General features: G+C 36.0%; 1 protein-coding gene across 4 annotated transcripts in view; it reads left to right on the forward strand.

The window, feature by feature from the left end:
• SLC41A2 (solute carrier family 41 member 2) overlaps positions 1-16,100 on the forward strand; it is a 106,383-nt gene that overhangs the window by 17,996 nt on the left and 72,287 nt on the right. For 3 of the 4 annotated variants that reach the window (XM_019728466.3, XM_074326246.2, XM_074326245.2), the window contains exon 2: positions 5,254-5,954. In XM_019728466.3, the coding sequence (XP_019584025.3) occupies positions 5,400-5,954 (555 nt within the window). In that variant the 5' untranslated portion in view covers positions 5,254-5,399. Of the gene's footprint in view, positions 1-43; positions 246-5,253; positions 5,955-16,100 lie in introns of those variants that run through there. The other variant, XM_074326247.2, reaches the window with a different exon arrangement.

Below are 16,100 nucleotides of genomic sequence, written 5' to 3' on the forward strand. Positions count from 1 at the left end.
ACAACACTGTGTACCTGTGGTTTATCTAATCTGCATATAGTCTCCTGGAGTGAGTTTGTGCGGTGGGACAGACTTCGCAGTCCTGTGTACCAGGGGGCACTCTTGAGGGAGAGTACAGTTTGGGGAAGGGAGATCTGGCTTCATCTCCCTGGGTGAAGATGTCCCAGCGAGGGAAGGTGTTAGGCCACCGCCTGAGGAAGACCTCAGAGTAGGAGCTGTCCCGTTTCATCACCCAATGGAAGAAGGTAATGTAATTTAGTGCGACCTGCTCATCCGGGTATCTTGCGGCTTCCCCTCCAGGATAGGGGAAAGAGAAGGGCTCTGGATGAACAGACGTGCCCTGAGTAAATATTTGAAGTGGGATAGCTGAAAATTATGAGACACTCTTAGTCTTAAAATGTAGAAGAAAAGTGATAAGCTTCAGCTTCCACGTGGCAAATCATTTTTTTTCTCTCACTTTTCTTCAAAAGAAAGTTTTGTTTTTCTTTTAAATTTTGGCATGTTAGCTTCCTTTCTTTCCCTTTCCTTAAAAAGGTGATTGTTTTTTTTCTTTTAAATTTTAACACATTAGCATCCTTTCTGTTCCCTAAAATTCTGGAAGCGTTATTTAATATATCTAATTTCAGTCTGATGGGTGTAAATCAGATTCCATTTTGCATGTACAGGGAGGTGCGTCTCAAACGTTCATGTGTAAGTTTCACACACCACTTGGGGATGCTATTAAAAGTGCAGGGTTTGAGTCAGTAAGTTGGGGGAGGGGTGGGAGCTGAGAGCTTGCATCTCTTAACAAATTCGCAGGTGATGGACCACAGACCATACTTTGAGTAGCAAGTGTCTCTAAGGCACTAAAAATAGAGTTCCCCTGTGTTGGCTGCACATAGCGCCTAAGGAGTCTTTGGAGCAAAACTGCACAACATTTGATACAGCCAATTCAATCTAAGGTTTTTGAATCATGCCTGATATTTTTATTGACATTGCATGAGCATACAAAGAATTTTTTTTAATGTAGCAGTTTGAGGGAAAAAAGCACCAAGCCACAACTTTAACCACTCTGCTTGTCATACATACTACAGATGGTGTTTTTTTTTAAAAAAACTTCCTGTCTTGTGCAAATATTGACCATTAGTGAATAAAGCCATTAGAAAAATAAAGAATTATTTTTTTCTTCCTAAGGATTTATTACTTTATAACTTACAAAGAGAATTCAGAATTTAAAGCTGAGCCACTAAAGTTTTAAAGACACTCTCTGTTTTGGCTATGTTGGTTCTGGATTAATCTAACCTAGTAAGTAGCTAAAGAGTGACCTATAAATATCTCCACTAACATTTTTTATCTTAAGCATCACTAAGCTAGGGTAATCTTTGACCAATTCTATTATTTTTTAAAATTTCACTTGTTTCTACTCCTATTCATGGATGAATAACAATACAGAATAACTGATATTTAGTATAATATATAATATAAATTTTAATTTATTTTTATATATGTGTACATTATCCATTTTAAATCAACCACAAAATATTTTGATTGTAACCCATTATGCGACAAGAAGAGTTTCTAAGTGATTTCTTGAAAGGAGGGAAGTTTAAGGGATTTTTAAGGCCACTAATAGACCTCATCAATAAGCAAGTATTAGAATAACTGATGATCACTCAGGAACTGTATGAAATGAAGCATAAAATAAAAATAAGCACATTTTCCTCAGTGCACTATGGTGACTTGTGGTCCATGCCATGCGCTTATAGAAAGATAATTTCTACCACCAAATTGCATTATTGAAAAAATAGCTGTTAAAACAGAAACACCACTCAGACTAGCTTCAGCAATGACGGGGTTTTCTTGACCCATATAACTGGAAAGAACAAGGGCGGAAGGGGCTTTAAATAAATGAAATAGAGGTTTTAATTATGCTGCCAGGACCCTTTCATCGTGGCTTAGCTTTGGTTCTGTCTTTCTATGGATCTTCTCATGTAGATGGGCTTTCCTCTAAGTGGTAGTGATGGTGATGGCGGTAGAGGGAACCTTTTGAGGAGGAAGATACAGTGATGGCTTCAGAAATACGTTATTCCAAAGGGAAGTGAGAAAACGATCCCAGAGGGCTTCCACTCTAAAGTAGCCCTGTAAATCATTCATTTTCCTGTATAGCCTTTGTCACAAATGATCTCATTTGTTTTTTTTTGCTTACCTGATTGTTTTTCCTCCCCATCAGAAGCAGGAATGGTACCTATTTTATTAATCGTGTAATCTAGCAGGCAGTCAGGAAATAGTAAGCCAAAAAATATATGAAATGTCAGGGAAAGACTCAGCTCCTGCTTGAGCCACCTGTCGGTAAGTGGTCTGGAACTATAATTGATAGACCTACCAGAACCTGATGGAATAAGGGAAGGGCAATTTCACACAGGAAATGGAAATACCATTAGTTAAAAAAATTGGGGAAAGATGCCAAGCAAACAATAAGAATACATGTCCACCATTTGTGTTTTATGTTCTTTAAGCATGGTTTAATATTTCACCCAACTGCCCAGTCTGTGTGTAAGATTCTGCAGTACTTTGAGGGTGCTTTGAAGGTGCTTGGATGGAGTGGAGCTGAAATCCAGCTCAAAGCTCCATTCCCAGGGCTTCCTTTTTAAAAATCTACACAAAGGCTCTGTATGGTCTCTGTGCACAGTGGCCCTGGTTGAGTATCTGTATCTCCATGTAACCTTCTGAGTAGCTTATGTTGAAGCAAGAATACTAGGAGCTGGACTTGCTGCGTGTGCTTCCCAGTGGCCAGCTCACTTCGTGCTTAGCCACGTCCTGCACATATCCTGAGAGCGATGACTGGGGAAAATCCTCTTTTTTTCCCCTCCCCTCCCATTTTTCTACTTAGTGTTAGTTGGTCAAGTGTTCTGAGGACTTACTTTGAGCTTTCTGAGCTTGAGAGTGACTGGATGGTGGTACAGATGTCATCCTTCCTTCTGGTTTATCAGCATTTCCATTTTGGTCAACCTGATAATTCTTCTTCAAGAGGTAGATGAAACTGCCTGTATTCGTCCCTGGAGGTTCAGTGGAGTAGATTTCTCTGAAAGCTCAATCCCTTTGAGGTTTGTTTTGTATTTTGTTTGATTAAAGACCTCTTGGAGGCAGTGATAAGCTCGCTAGTTACATAGAGGTGAGTGGATTGAAGGAAGTGAAACTCAGTCTGACTCATTTCAGGCTGCTGGGATATACAGCTGAGCCTCTCATTACATGGAATGTTCTCAGGCAGTTTTTCTACCCTTCTCTCTCTTTCGGGGGCTTGGTTCCTTCTCTGCTTCATTTTGGACATTGGTTCCTTTCATCAGATTTTCTTTGAACACTGACTTTCTCTGTATACCGACCAATCTGCAGTGGCAAAAAATGGCAATTAGTATGAAATCTACTCATTGGATTCTCAGTGCAAGTCCAAAGGAAGTCTGCACTATAATCACTTGGGGAGCTTTAAAAAAGATTTATAGGCCTCAGAGATAGATATTCTGAGTCAGTAGGTCTGGGGTCCTAGAATCTATATTTTAAGAATGTTCCCCAGTAGGAATTCCCAGACCCCTCCGTAATCACAGGAGGGAAAGAAGGAAGGTGAGTGAATGATGCCGTAGATGAGTCACGCCCTGCCACCCACTTGTCCCCTTCTCTTTTTCTCTTTGACACTCCTTGGTATTGGTCTTCCTATCCAAGGAGAAGAGTCTTTGCAAAACAAATGATGAAGAATGTAATAATTTTCATTAAAAGCGGCAGCACTGGCATCAACAATTCTTAGTCTAGTTTGGTGGGTGGGCAGTCCATTTAGGCAGTGGGGCCATCTATCCCTTATCAAATCAGTGCCAATTTCTTGATCTTGGGTGTTCTTGGAAGTATAAGATCAGCCTGAGTGTTTCTGAGAAACACCTGAGCCTTTGGATCCATTGTGATAGGTGGCTTTGAAAGCATCAGCAGCTGTGGCAACAGTTGTCCAAATAGGCTCTCTACCTGGGCAGGTGGTGGTCTGACCTTGCTGCATCAGTGCCCATCACTCCCAAACTAGCTATAGTATGTATGTGTCTGTGTCTCAGAGTTCTAAGTTGGCCAGCCAATCGGGCTTACTCTGGAATTGTGGGTCGCAGCAGACTTTGCGAAGGGTGTTAAGTGGTAAGTGCATTACAAGCTTTCTTTTGGTTGGCTTGCAAAGCAGAGGATTAAGTGAATATTTGTAATCCCTTTTCATTTTGGTTATTTCCTAGATAATGGAAGGATTATATTCCTAAATCAATTATAATGATTTTTTTATGTCAGGCTATAAATATGACTCCAACCTAATTGTATATGTGAAATAAATGTGCTGTACAATATTCAGAATATTTACCAAGTGTTTTTAATGGCAAACATTGTCATTGTCTCTTCATAATTTAATAACAACATGTATGTTAAGATGTAAATAAAATAACATGGTTTATTATTTAATATGCTTAAAATATAATGTCATATACCTTTTTATTGTGTGCTGACGTATGTAAAGGGTTGTAGCAATTTGATTTCGAGACCTCTCTATAGCAATAGAAGCCATTGCTTTAATTAACAAATTTGTCCACTGTAAAGTTAACTTCAGGGACAGTTGAAGACTTTACAAACCGTGTTACCCCGAAAATAAGACCTAGCTGGACCATCAGCTCTAATGCGTCTTTTGGAGCAAAAATTAACATAAGACCCAGTATTATATTATATTATACCTAGTATTATATTATATTATATTATATTATAATTTTAATATAAGACCCAGTATTGTATTATATTATATTATACCTAGTATTATATTATATTATATTATATTATAATTTTAATATAAGACCCAGTATTGTATTATATTATATTATACCTAGTATTATATTATATTATATTATAATTTTAATATAAGACTAGGTCTTATATTAATTTTTGCTCCAAAAGATGCACTAGAGCTAATGGTCCAGCTAGGTCATATTTTTGGGGAAACATGGTCGGTATTAATTACATAAAGTATGCAAAGATAAGAAAAACTTTTAACCAAGATTGAGCACAAAAAATAGCTCTGTATTATATTTCTGTGAACAAAGCAGTTGTATGGCACAAAGAAGTTACGTGTTAAGCCCGTGAAGTATAGTGTTGGGACCTTAGGATTGGTTTAAGAACATACGTGTTTTATACCTTTAATTATGAAAATCTTAAGTATCAAGATAATTAATCTGATTTTTTTTAAAACTTATTTTATTTTTTGTTTTCCAGTTCCAAGTCCTGTGTGGAACTTCTAAACATCTTTTCCTACAAAATGAAGTCAACCTCTTTAAACCAGCGTTTGTGTGGTTCTGTTCATCTGCTACGGTTCATGAAGCTTGAGATCTAAGGAGTACAGGGTCTTTTGCGATGACAATATGACTAATAATAGTAAAGGAAGATCTGTTAATAAAACAAGTGAGGGTCCAAGTAGCGGAGGAGGTTTTGTAGACTGGACATTACGCTTACATACAGTTCAATCTGATAAGTTTCTAAACTTATTGTTGAGTATGGTTCCAGTAATTTACCAGAAAAACCAGGAAGACAGGCACAAAAAGACTAATGGCATTTGGCAAGATGGATTATCAACTGCGGCACAGACTTTTAGCACTAGACCTGAGCAGCACATGGAGTACCACAGTTTCTCAGAGCAGTCTTTCCATGGCAACAATGGGCACACACCATCAGGCTGTAGCCCAGTGTATGACGACTATGCCAACTATAATTACTGTGATGAAAGGGAGACGTCAGAAACTACTGCCATGTTGCAGGATGAAGACACAGCGAGTGACGGTGATGAAGATGCCGTTGTCGAAGCAAACCAAAAATTACCAAAGGAATCCAGTGGGGTCATGGCACTGCAAATACTGGTGCCATTTTTGCTCGCTGGTTTTGGAACAGTTTCCGCTGGCATGGTTTTGGATGTAGTCCAGGTAGGTTTTCATCTTTAACTACATTGCCATTGTTGTTTCAAGTGCTTTATGTAGGTTAGTAATCTTGTTTATTTTAGATTTTATTTATCCCTCAGTAAAAGGAACTGATAATGACTCTGGTAGAGAATTTGCTGTTTCTAGGTGTTTTTTGTTTGTTTTCCTTTAGAGGTTCTAAGAAAATAATCTCATTCTGACCATAAAGTAACTCTTCATAAAGTATTACAATAGTAAAGTAATCCCAAAAGGGGTAAATCAGTTAAATGAAAAACTTAATAAATGTATAATCTAAATACTTCTTTATTTTTAAAATAAAAATTAATATATACTTGTTAAAATAAATTTAAACAATACAAGAGTATTAAATAAAAGCTAAAAAGTCTTTCTTATTCCTCATCTCCAAACCAAAACTCTCTTCCCCTCCAGAATTTACCATTGTTACCATTTGTTGTGTATACTCACAGACTTTTTTCATATATATATATATATATATATATATATATATATATATATACACACACATATGTGTACTTTTATTTTCAAAATTTAAAATGAATCCTTTATATATTTTTATGCAACTTTTTTCATTGCTTAGTAATACATCTGGACAGTTTTCCAAATTAGTAACAAAGATATTTGCATTTTAAAATGAATGTTTGATATTCCATTGTATGTATATACCAAAATTTACTTATTCCGCCATGCTAATACTATAAATATTTTTATAAATATGTTTTTATATATTTATACTATTATTTTCATAGGATAAATTTAAAAAATGGGATTGCTGAGTACTAGGGTAGGTATATGTGTTTAAAATTTTATAGATAACTGTCAAGTTGCCTTTCAAAAAGTTTGTACTAATTTATATTTCTACTATTAATATATAAATAAGTACTTTTATTTTTCCATGCCCTATCAACATTGGATAGTCTTGATCTTTTTCATTTTTGGCAATTAACAGGAAAATCTTTTATCTTTATTAACATTCCTTATTGTTTAGCATATTTTCATGTTTATTGACCATTCTCATTTTTTCTATGAATATTTCTTATATGAATTATTACTTTTGCATGTCTTTTATCTGTTTTAAGGTGTGTGCTACTTATTGATTTGTAGTTCTTAATGTAGTATCATTACAAATTACCTAGTATATATACTTATCTTTCTAAAGTAGTAAATTGTTAAAAGGTGGCATTCTGTTACTATCAGTTTTTATTTATCAATCAGAGAAAAATTGGTTCTGGGAAAGTGCTAGATAGGTTATCTTGTAATGTATTCTTATCTTTCATTGTTTGCACCCTAAAAGAAATCTCAAGTCAGTTGTGATTCTAAGATACTTTTCAACAGAAAACATTTTTATTTAAATAGAAAACGCACAAAAATAGAAACTCAATTTTTCCACCATCAGATGGAGAAAAGATATGAAAAGAACTGTGTTAAGAACTTTATTGAATTTTTGTGTAGACTATAATACTAACTGGTAACCAAACCTGTTTGTTCACCTGAAATATAATTTTTCAAGTTATTACAGTGACATCACAGTTGCTAAATTAATAAGTGGCTTTGGTTGACTTTTTTGTGATACACCAATTATTCTGAAACAATATTCAATATTTAGCTATAAAAATGATAACATCTCTAGGAATAATCTGTTAGCTTATAGCTTGTTGGAATATTTGCATAGTTCGTTATGTACATTCCTCTGATGTAATGTTCACTTATTTCTTGATACTATTTGAAAGAACAGCACATGTATAATTGGAAAAGGTTCCTTTTATGATTTTATGAAGTTTAATACCTCTAGCATTAAAGACTATAATATTAAACTTTTAGTGTCAAAAATCATAAAAACAATTGTTTTGAAAGGTTTAATTTGAATGTGCTTTTAAATTTTTTTAAACTGTGAAATTTAACACATACAGAGCATAAAAAACAAAAAAGTACAGCTCAGTGAGTTTTCGTGACACAAACGACCATATAATTATCGACCAGGTCAAGAAATAGAATCTTACGAGCACTTTGTTAGTCTTCCCGGGGCTCCCTTCCAATCGCTACTCTTTTTACCCATCACTGAAGGTAATCGATAATCTGAATCTATGATGTGTTTGTCTTTATAAGTGTGTGTCATTAAACACCATCATATGGTTTTGTTTAATACTTTTCAAACTTTATACAAGGGAAGTATAGAGTGTGTGTTCCTTTGTGTCTGGCTTTTTTTGCTCAACTTTATGTAAGTTTTATGAAACTAGTTCATTTATTTTTATTGCAGTATTATAATCTAATGTATGAATATATGCAATTTATCTATTCTGTTGATGGACGTTGGGATGAATGGTGTTTCCAGACTCCTTGTGCACATGTACATGCATTTCTGTTCAGTATATATGTAGAAATGGAATTTCTGGGTATGAGGATATACAAATATTCAAATTTAGTACATGTCAAATGGTTTTCCCAAGTGGTTGTACCAAATTATAGACTAATTAACAGTGTATGAGAGGTCCCATTTTTCTATATTCTTATTTATACAAGGTATCAGCAGTCTTTTTAATTTTATAAATTCTGGCATATGTGGGGTGTTACCTCATTATATTTTTAATGGGGATTTCCCTGATAAGTAATGATGCTGACTGGCCATTTGGACATTACTGGTAGAGTTTCTTTGCCCATTTTGCTATTTTATTGTCTTTTTCTTATTGATTTGTAGGAGTTACTTGTATATTCTGGATATAAGCCCTTTAGTTTTATATGTTACAAATATCTTTCACTGCCTCTGGCTTGTCTTTTCACTGTTTCAATGGTGTTTTGATGAACAGAAGTTCTTAATTTTGATATAGTTCCCCCCTTTCCTACTTTCGCATGACTTGTGCTTTTTGTCTCCTTTTAAGAAATCTTTCCACATGGTAATTACAATTTTTTAAATATATATATTACCTTCTTGAGCTTTGTTTTTTTTTTTTCCTTTTACATTTAGATTATTCCCTCCCTGAAGTTAATTTTTGTGTAGAGTGTGAGGTAGGGGGTATGTTGTTCTCTTTTATGTGGATGCCCAATTTCATCTGCACTATTACATAACCAAAATCTTTGTTTACAAAAGTGCTCATTTATGTGGAGGTCTGTTTCTGGGCTTTCTGTTCTGTTTCTTTGGGTATTTATGAATCTTGGTGCGAATGCCACACTATCTTAATTACCCTAGTTTATAGGTCTTGATATCTAGTAGAAAATGTTCTCTCCTTGTTCTTCTTCCTCAAAAATGCTTGGGTTATTCTTTTTCCTTTGCATTTCCATGTATAAAAGCTTGTCAGTTTTCACACACAAAAAAGTTGTCGCAATTTTGATTCATATTGCATTGAATCCAGAGATAACTAGGGGGAGAATTAACTCTTTCCAACGTGGAGTCTTCCAATACGCATACATGGAATAGCCCTCCATTTATTTAGGTCATCTTTAATTCCTCTCACTGATGTTTTATAGTTTCTGACCACAGGTCTTTTATGTTTTTTGTTAGATTCATTTCTAGTTTTTTGATACTGTTTGTATTATTGTAAGTGATACAGTTCTTTAAAAAATTCATTTCCTGTTTGTTGCAGGTATATATATTAGCTGGTAGATACAAGCTCAATACACACCTTGTGTATTGTGTGTGTGTGTGTGTGTGTGTGTGTGTGTGTATGTGTATTGACTTTGTATCTACCAGCGAATAAAATCACTTATTAATGTTGATAATTTATCTGTAAATTCTTTTGGAATTTCTTCATTATAACCATTTTTTTAATTAAAGTTTATTGGGGCAACAATAGTTAGTAAAGTTACATAGATTTCAGGTGTACAATTCTGTATTACATCATCTATGTATCCCATTGTGTGTTCACCACCCAGAGTCAGTTCTCCTTCCATCACCATATATTTGATCCCCCTTTACCCTCGTCTACCACCCTCCTCCCCCCTTACACTCTGGTAACCACTAAACTATATGTCTATGTCTAGTTTTTGTTTCTTTGTTTGTTTTGTTCTATGTAGGATATAAAACTAAAAGCAACAAAGGAACATTATAACCATATTATGTATGAATAATAACAGTTTTATTTCTTTCTAAACCTTACGTATTTTAATTCTTTTTCTTGCCATTCTGTACTGGCTAGGGCTTCCAAAGCATTATAAAACAGAAGTGGGGCAAACAAGCAACCTTGTCTTGTTCCACATCTCAAAGAGCACGCTTTCAACAGGTCATCATGAAGCATGGGGTTTGCTGTTGATTTTTGTAATATTCTTTATCAGATTAAGGAAGTTTTGTGTTTTAGTATGCTAAGGTTTTTTTGTTGTTTTTTTTTAAAAATTACTGGATGTTGAATTATCAAGTGCCTTTTCTGTTTCTATCAATAAGATTATGATTTTTATCCTTTATTTGTTGCTGTGTTGAATCATATTGATTAAACCAACCTTGTATCTCTGGGATAAATATAACCCGGTCATGATTTATTGTTCATTTTATAAAATTCTGATTGCTTGTTAATATTGTTTAGAATTTTTGTATTTGTATTCATATATAAGATCAGCATATAGTTGGCCTGCTACAGTCGTTATAGGTTTCATATTAGGGCAGTGCTAGTCTCATAAATGAATTTTAAAATGTTCTCTTTTTTCCTCCTATTCTTTGTTAAGTTTTATGTCAGTCTGTCATTATCTCTTCCTTAAGTATTTGGTATATAATTCCTTGATGAAGGAATCTGGGCCTACAGTTTTCTTTGTGGGAATGTTTTTAATTACAGCTTGAGTTTCTTTAAACGTCACAGGGCTAATCACATTTTCTATTTCTTTTTGTATTGCTTTTGTTCTTTTATTTTTAACCATTACATTCCTAGATGTGTATCTAGCAGTGTATTGAGTTAGGTGCTCAATGAATATTTGTAGAATAAATGTCGAACAATTGTCATTGATTAAAGGTTTGCTGTAGTCCAAGCTCTTTACGTACATCATCTTATTTTAATCCTTAGGAGAAAACTGTGGAGGAGGAGTTATTATCTTTGTTTGATCAGATAGAAAATTTCATGTTATTAAGGGATAGAGCTGGGGCTTGGATCCTGGTCTAACTTCAATGTCTGTCTTTTTCACCACTATACACGCTATAACTGTAATGCATGTGAAAGCATTTGTAATCCTTTAAGAGCTACTTACTTCTAAAATGATAAGATTTCAAGGCCAGTTTTAAAACTCAAAGAGATAAAGTTTGTCTATGGTGTTGTCTTAGTCTGCTTGGACTGGTATAGCCAAAGATCCTAGACTGGGTGGTTTAAACAACAGACATTTACTTTCACAGTTCTGGAGGTTGGGAAGTCCCAGATCAAGGTGCCAGCCTTTTCAGTTCCTGGTGAGAGCTCTCTTTCTGGCTTGCAGATGGCTGCCTTCTCCCTATGTCCACACATGGTAGAGAGAAAGCGCTCTGGTGCCTTTTACTCTTGTAAGGGCACTGGCCTATTGGATTATGGCCCCAACCTTATGACCCCAATTAACTTTTATCACCTCCTCACGAGCCTTATCTTCAAATACAGTCACACTGAAGGTTAGGGCTTCAGCATATGAATCATGGAGGACACAGTTCAGTCCGTAGCAGGTGCTATTCCACGTGCTGCCTCAGCTGGATCATCAAATTCAGGATAAGGATTTAAACGGTCATTAGTGTCTCCAGGTAGTGTTCTAATACGTGACAGATGGCAGATTAGGATCGCTTGCTTGGTCATTATCCTCCTTCCATTTAATGGGACATCTACTTCCTGTTTTATACGACAGCTACTCCAGCCCTGCCTCTGTGCTTTCTACTTGTCTTCTTTAATTTTCAATCAGTTTGCAGATGTCAGTTGATGTTTGCCAAGAAAATTTGCCAAGATCACCTGTTTTGAGTTGAAGTAAAGATTGAGTTTTATAAATATTTCCTCCTTTACAAACGAGGAAATTGATTGAGGCTCAGAGAGCTCACCCAGCTGGCAAATACAAGGTGGGAATTCAAATTTAGAAGTTTTACCCCCAAATCGATGCCTTTTTGTAGTGGTGGGGAAAAACAAATATGTAGCTATAACTACAGTGTATGACTGAACATTTAAGTACCTTTCGAAGTAAAAACTGAGTGTTATCACAACTCTGCCGTGGCACCAAAAACACCTCTAGGGACACAGAATTCCTGTTTTTACATATTCAAGCTTCTACAAAAGAGTAAGTTTTTGTCCCACCGAACCCTGTGTGCTTGTGCCTTATAACATCCCCAAATTAAAGAACTTAGTAAAAAGAACATGTAAAGCACTAATGACAGTACCTGGGAGATAAACGTTCAATAAATGGTGTCATGTTAACAAGTGTCATGCATTGAATGTTCTTTGTCAGTAAGTTGCCTGAGTTACTTCAGTCGATGCTTATGAGGCTCTGAGGTGGGTGATGCTATTTCCGTTAGATGTGTGAGGCTTAGAGATCAAATGATTTGCTTAAGATCACACGCCTGCTAAGTGGCTGAATTCAACTCAAGTTTGCTGACTCTAAAACTCATGCTTTTAACTAATGTACTATCTCCTTGTTTACAGGGAACGTATCTTTGGATCACCTTCCACTAGTCAGAACTCTTCTGTTGTAAGAAATTGAAACGCAACTAACCAGTTCATTTAAGCAATAAAAAAAGTAATGCATTGTCTTTTGTAACTGGGAAGAACAGGGGTACAGCCTGCCTCAAATATAACGAGATCAGGGACTTAACTTTATGACCACTTTCTCTCTGTCGATTCTCACTGCAACTTCCATTTTGTTTGTTGCCTTCATTCTCTCTGATCACAGGTAGCTGCTGACAGTTGTAGGGCCATATCCTTATAGTTTGTTTTACAAAGGGAAAGAATGAGCTCTCCTCTGTCTTCAGTTTGGAAAATTCTAGGACAGACCTCTGCAGTTGGCTTGTGTTTGGTCACATGCTTACCCCGAGGACCAGTCAGTGTGACTAGGGAGATAACAGTAATGTGACAGGCCCAGTCGGAGTTACATTTCTGCCCCTGGGGGAGATGGGCACTCAGACCAGCAATTTCACCAGAACCACAAAGAATAGGAATTTAACTTCTTCTCAAAGGAGAAGGAGTGGATATTGTCATAGCGGACATGGCGAAGTGTGCCCAAGAGGCACGAACAACCCTTTTAGAGGAGTAACTCCTCTCATGTAGGACTTGGCTCCCCCCATGGTCTTTCTGTTGATCTGAATCAGTGGTTCTCAAAGTGTGTTCCCTGAACCAACAGTGGTAGCATCATCCGGGAACTTATTAGATACACAGATTCTCAGGCTCCATTCCAGCTCTACTGAATCAAAAACCCTTGTGGGGGGCGGGCAGTAGTCTGTTCTTACAAGCATTCCTGGTGATTTTGATGTGGGCTACAGTTTGAGAACTACTGATCTAAACGAATCCAAGTTCGGTTCTTACTGGAAAGTGGGGTTGGGTGGGGTAGGCAGACCACACAATCTTTGGTCCCACTTAAGTAGGGCCCAGTCCAAAACACCAGCCAAATGCCTCACACAGAGCAAACATTCAATAATGCCTTGTTAAATGAAAGAATGCAATATAATAAACTCTACTTCTGTGATGCAGATTCCTGAATTTCGATGATCAAACTTACTTTTAAGTCATAGACTGTCATAATTGGAAATATCTTTAGAAATCATCTAGCATCACCTAGTCCAAGCTCTGTGTTTTTTTCTTACCTCACTGAAAATGAGCCATTTTAAATGATTCACTCAAGAGTATGCAGCTAGTAAATGGTAGAGCCCTGTCTCGTGGATAAGTCCTGTTCTCTGTAAGACATGCTCTAGGTGTTATCTCAGATTGTCTATAGATTAAATCTGTTGTAAGGTTTTATAAAATGACGTTAGTGTTAGCCACCCATCCATCTAAAAGAAATACAAGTAAACTGAGCTAATATCTTTGGAACTTCCAGTAATTCTTAAGCAAATTTATACTTACCATTAGAATATTATTGAAAGCTGATGTCTATAAACCCCTTGAAGACTGTACAGTTAATGCAGAGTGTGTGCGTGTTTCAAAATTCAGATGGACTGATGCTATACCTGAGTTATATTTCTAACCCTGGAACTCTAAGTAGGGCTGTTTTTCTGATATGGAGAGTAGAGAGATCAGAGAGGAAAGGGATGCTTTGTGGAAGTTTTGTGAACAATATACTGGTATTTTAAAAGTGCAAAGAGAAGGTAAGAGGGCGGTATCAACGTTACACTAATTTTTATCACCAGTTTCTCAATTCACAAAGCTAGGAAGGCATCACCATGTTTTTCGCTTCATATAAAGTATAGGTATAGTTTTAGAGTTTGTATTAAAGATAAAATATCTCCTTCAACATAGTTGTAACCCCAGGAAGGCACTAGCACTCCCTCTGATGTAATGGTTCTGGTTTTTACGTAATAAACATTATAAGGACTTCTATTTCCAGTATGTACTTTTACCTATCCCTCCCATTAAGTATTAAAAAAACCCCTTTATATAAAATAAACTTTATATAAAATAAACATAAGAAGACTGAAAGGTGGAATGAAGAAAGCAGGATGGCTAGGCCTCTTGGGGGCCTAAGGAACAAAACAGTGGTGAGTTTTCTGGGTTTTCTGTTGCTTCATATATCCCACGTGTGGAGCTAAAGAAGCCAGTGACCTGGAAATATTAATAGGTGCAGACAAAACAAACCAACAAAATCTAAAGGAAAAAAGCAACAATAATAACAACAACAACAAAAGCCTGTGCTCTGTAGCTAAAGGACTAAGAAAGGAGCAACAGAGCAAGACAGAAAACTTTGAGACAATAATTATTCTACCTCAGGAGGCTGGAATAAACAACATGGTTGAAACTGGAGGGCATTTTGCTCAGTGAAATATGCCAGATAGGGAAAAACAAATATTGCACGCTGCCACTTATAGGTGGAATCTTAAAAAAAAAAAAAAAAAGTCAAACTCATAGAAACAGAGTAGAATAGTAGTTGCTAGGGTCTAGGTGGTGAGGGAAATGGGGAGAGGTTGGTAACAGGGTACAGACCTTCAGTTACAAGATCAGTGACTTCTGAGGCTCTAATGTATAGCTTGGAGACTATAGTTGTTAATACAGTATTGTATACTTGATGTCTGATATTTGTTGAGAGTCGATCTTAAGCCTTCTCATACACAACATGGTAACTGTGTGAGGTGATGGGACATGTTAATTAATTTGATGGTGGGAATCCTTTTTTAAATGTGTATTATATCAAGTCATGTTTTACACTTTAAATATATTACAATTTGATTTGTCAATTATACCTCAGTAAAGCTGGGGGTGGGGAGGGGCTATAACGAGGTGCCACAGCACTTCATCCGGGATGGTATCAGAGAAGGGCAGGTAGAGTGCTGGCATTTTTCATCCTGTTAGCTGATAGTGAGAGCCCCCAGGAGAACTGAAAGGAGAAATCGAAAAATCCACAATTATAGTTGGATAATATAATTCTTCTCTTAAATAATTGATAGAACAACTAGATAGAAAATCAGCAAGGATATAGAAAAAGTAAGGCCATTAACTGAAGATCTAACTGACATTTATAGACCACTCCCAAAACAGCAAAATACAAGTTAGGTTTATCTCAGGGATACAAGTCTGGTTCATAATTGAAAATCAGTGTTATTCCCCATATTAACAGGCTAAAGGAGAAAAATCACACAATCATAGCAACTGAAACAGAAATAGCATTTGTCAAGCTATTATTGATCTTATACCAAGAGAGACCACATCCTGGCCCATCAAATAAACCTCAGTGAATCAAAAGTACTGAAATCATTCAAATTATGTTCTACAACAACAATGGAACTAACCAGAAATCGATAACAGGCAGATAACAGGAAAGTTTCCAAACATTTGGAAACTAAACATACCTTTGATAATCTGTGGTTGAAAGAGGAAGTCTCCAGAAGAATAAAAAACAACACTGAACTGAATGAAAATGAAAGTATAACATCAAAATTTGTGCGTCACAGGTAAAGCAGTGCAGATAAGGAAATTTATAGAACTAAATGCATATATTAGAATGAGGAGAAATCTCAAATCAGTTATCTAAGCTCCCATCTTAAACTTAGAAAAATTTGAGCAAAATAAACCCAAA

The sequence above is a fragment of the Rhinolophus sinicus genome, chromosome 1 (genome assembly GCF_057876585.1).
Source record: "Rhinolophus sinicus isolate RSI-liver-muscle chromosome 1, RSI-T2T, whole genome shotgun sequence".
In the NCBI taxonomy this organism is placed as follows: Eukaryota; Metazoa; Chordata; class Mammalia; order Chiroptera; family Rhinolophidae; genus Rhinolophus; species Rhinolophus sinicus.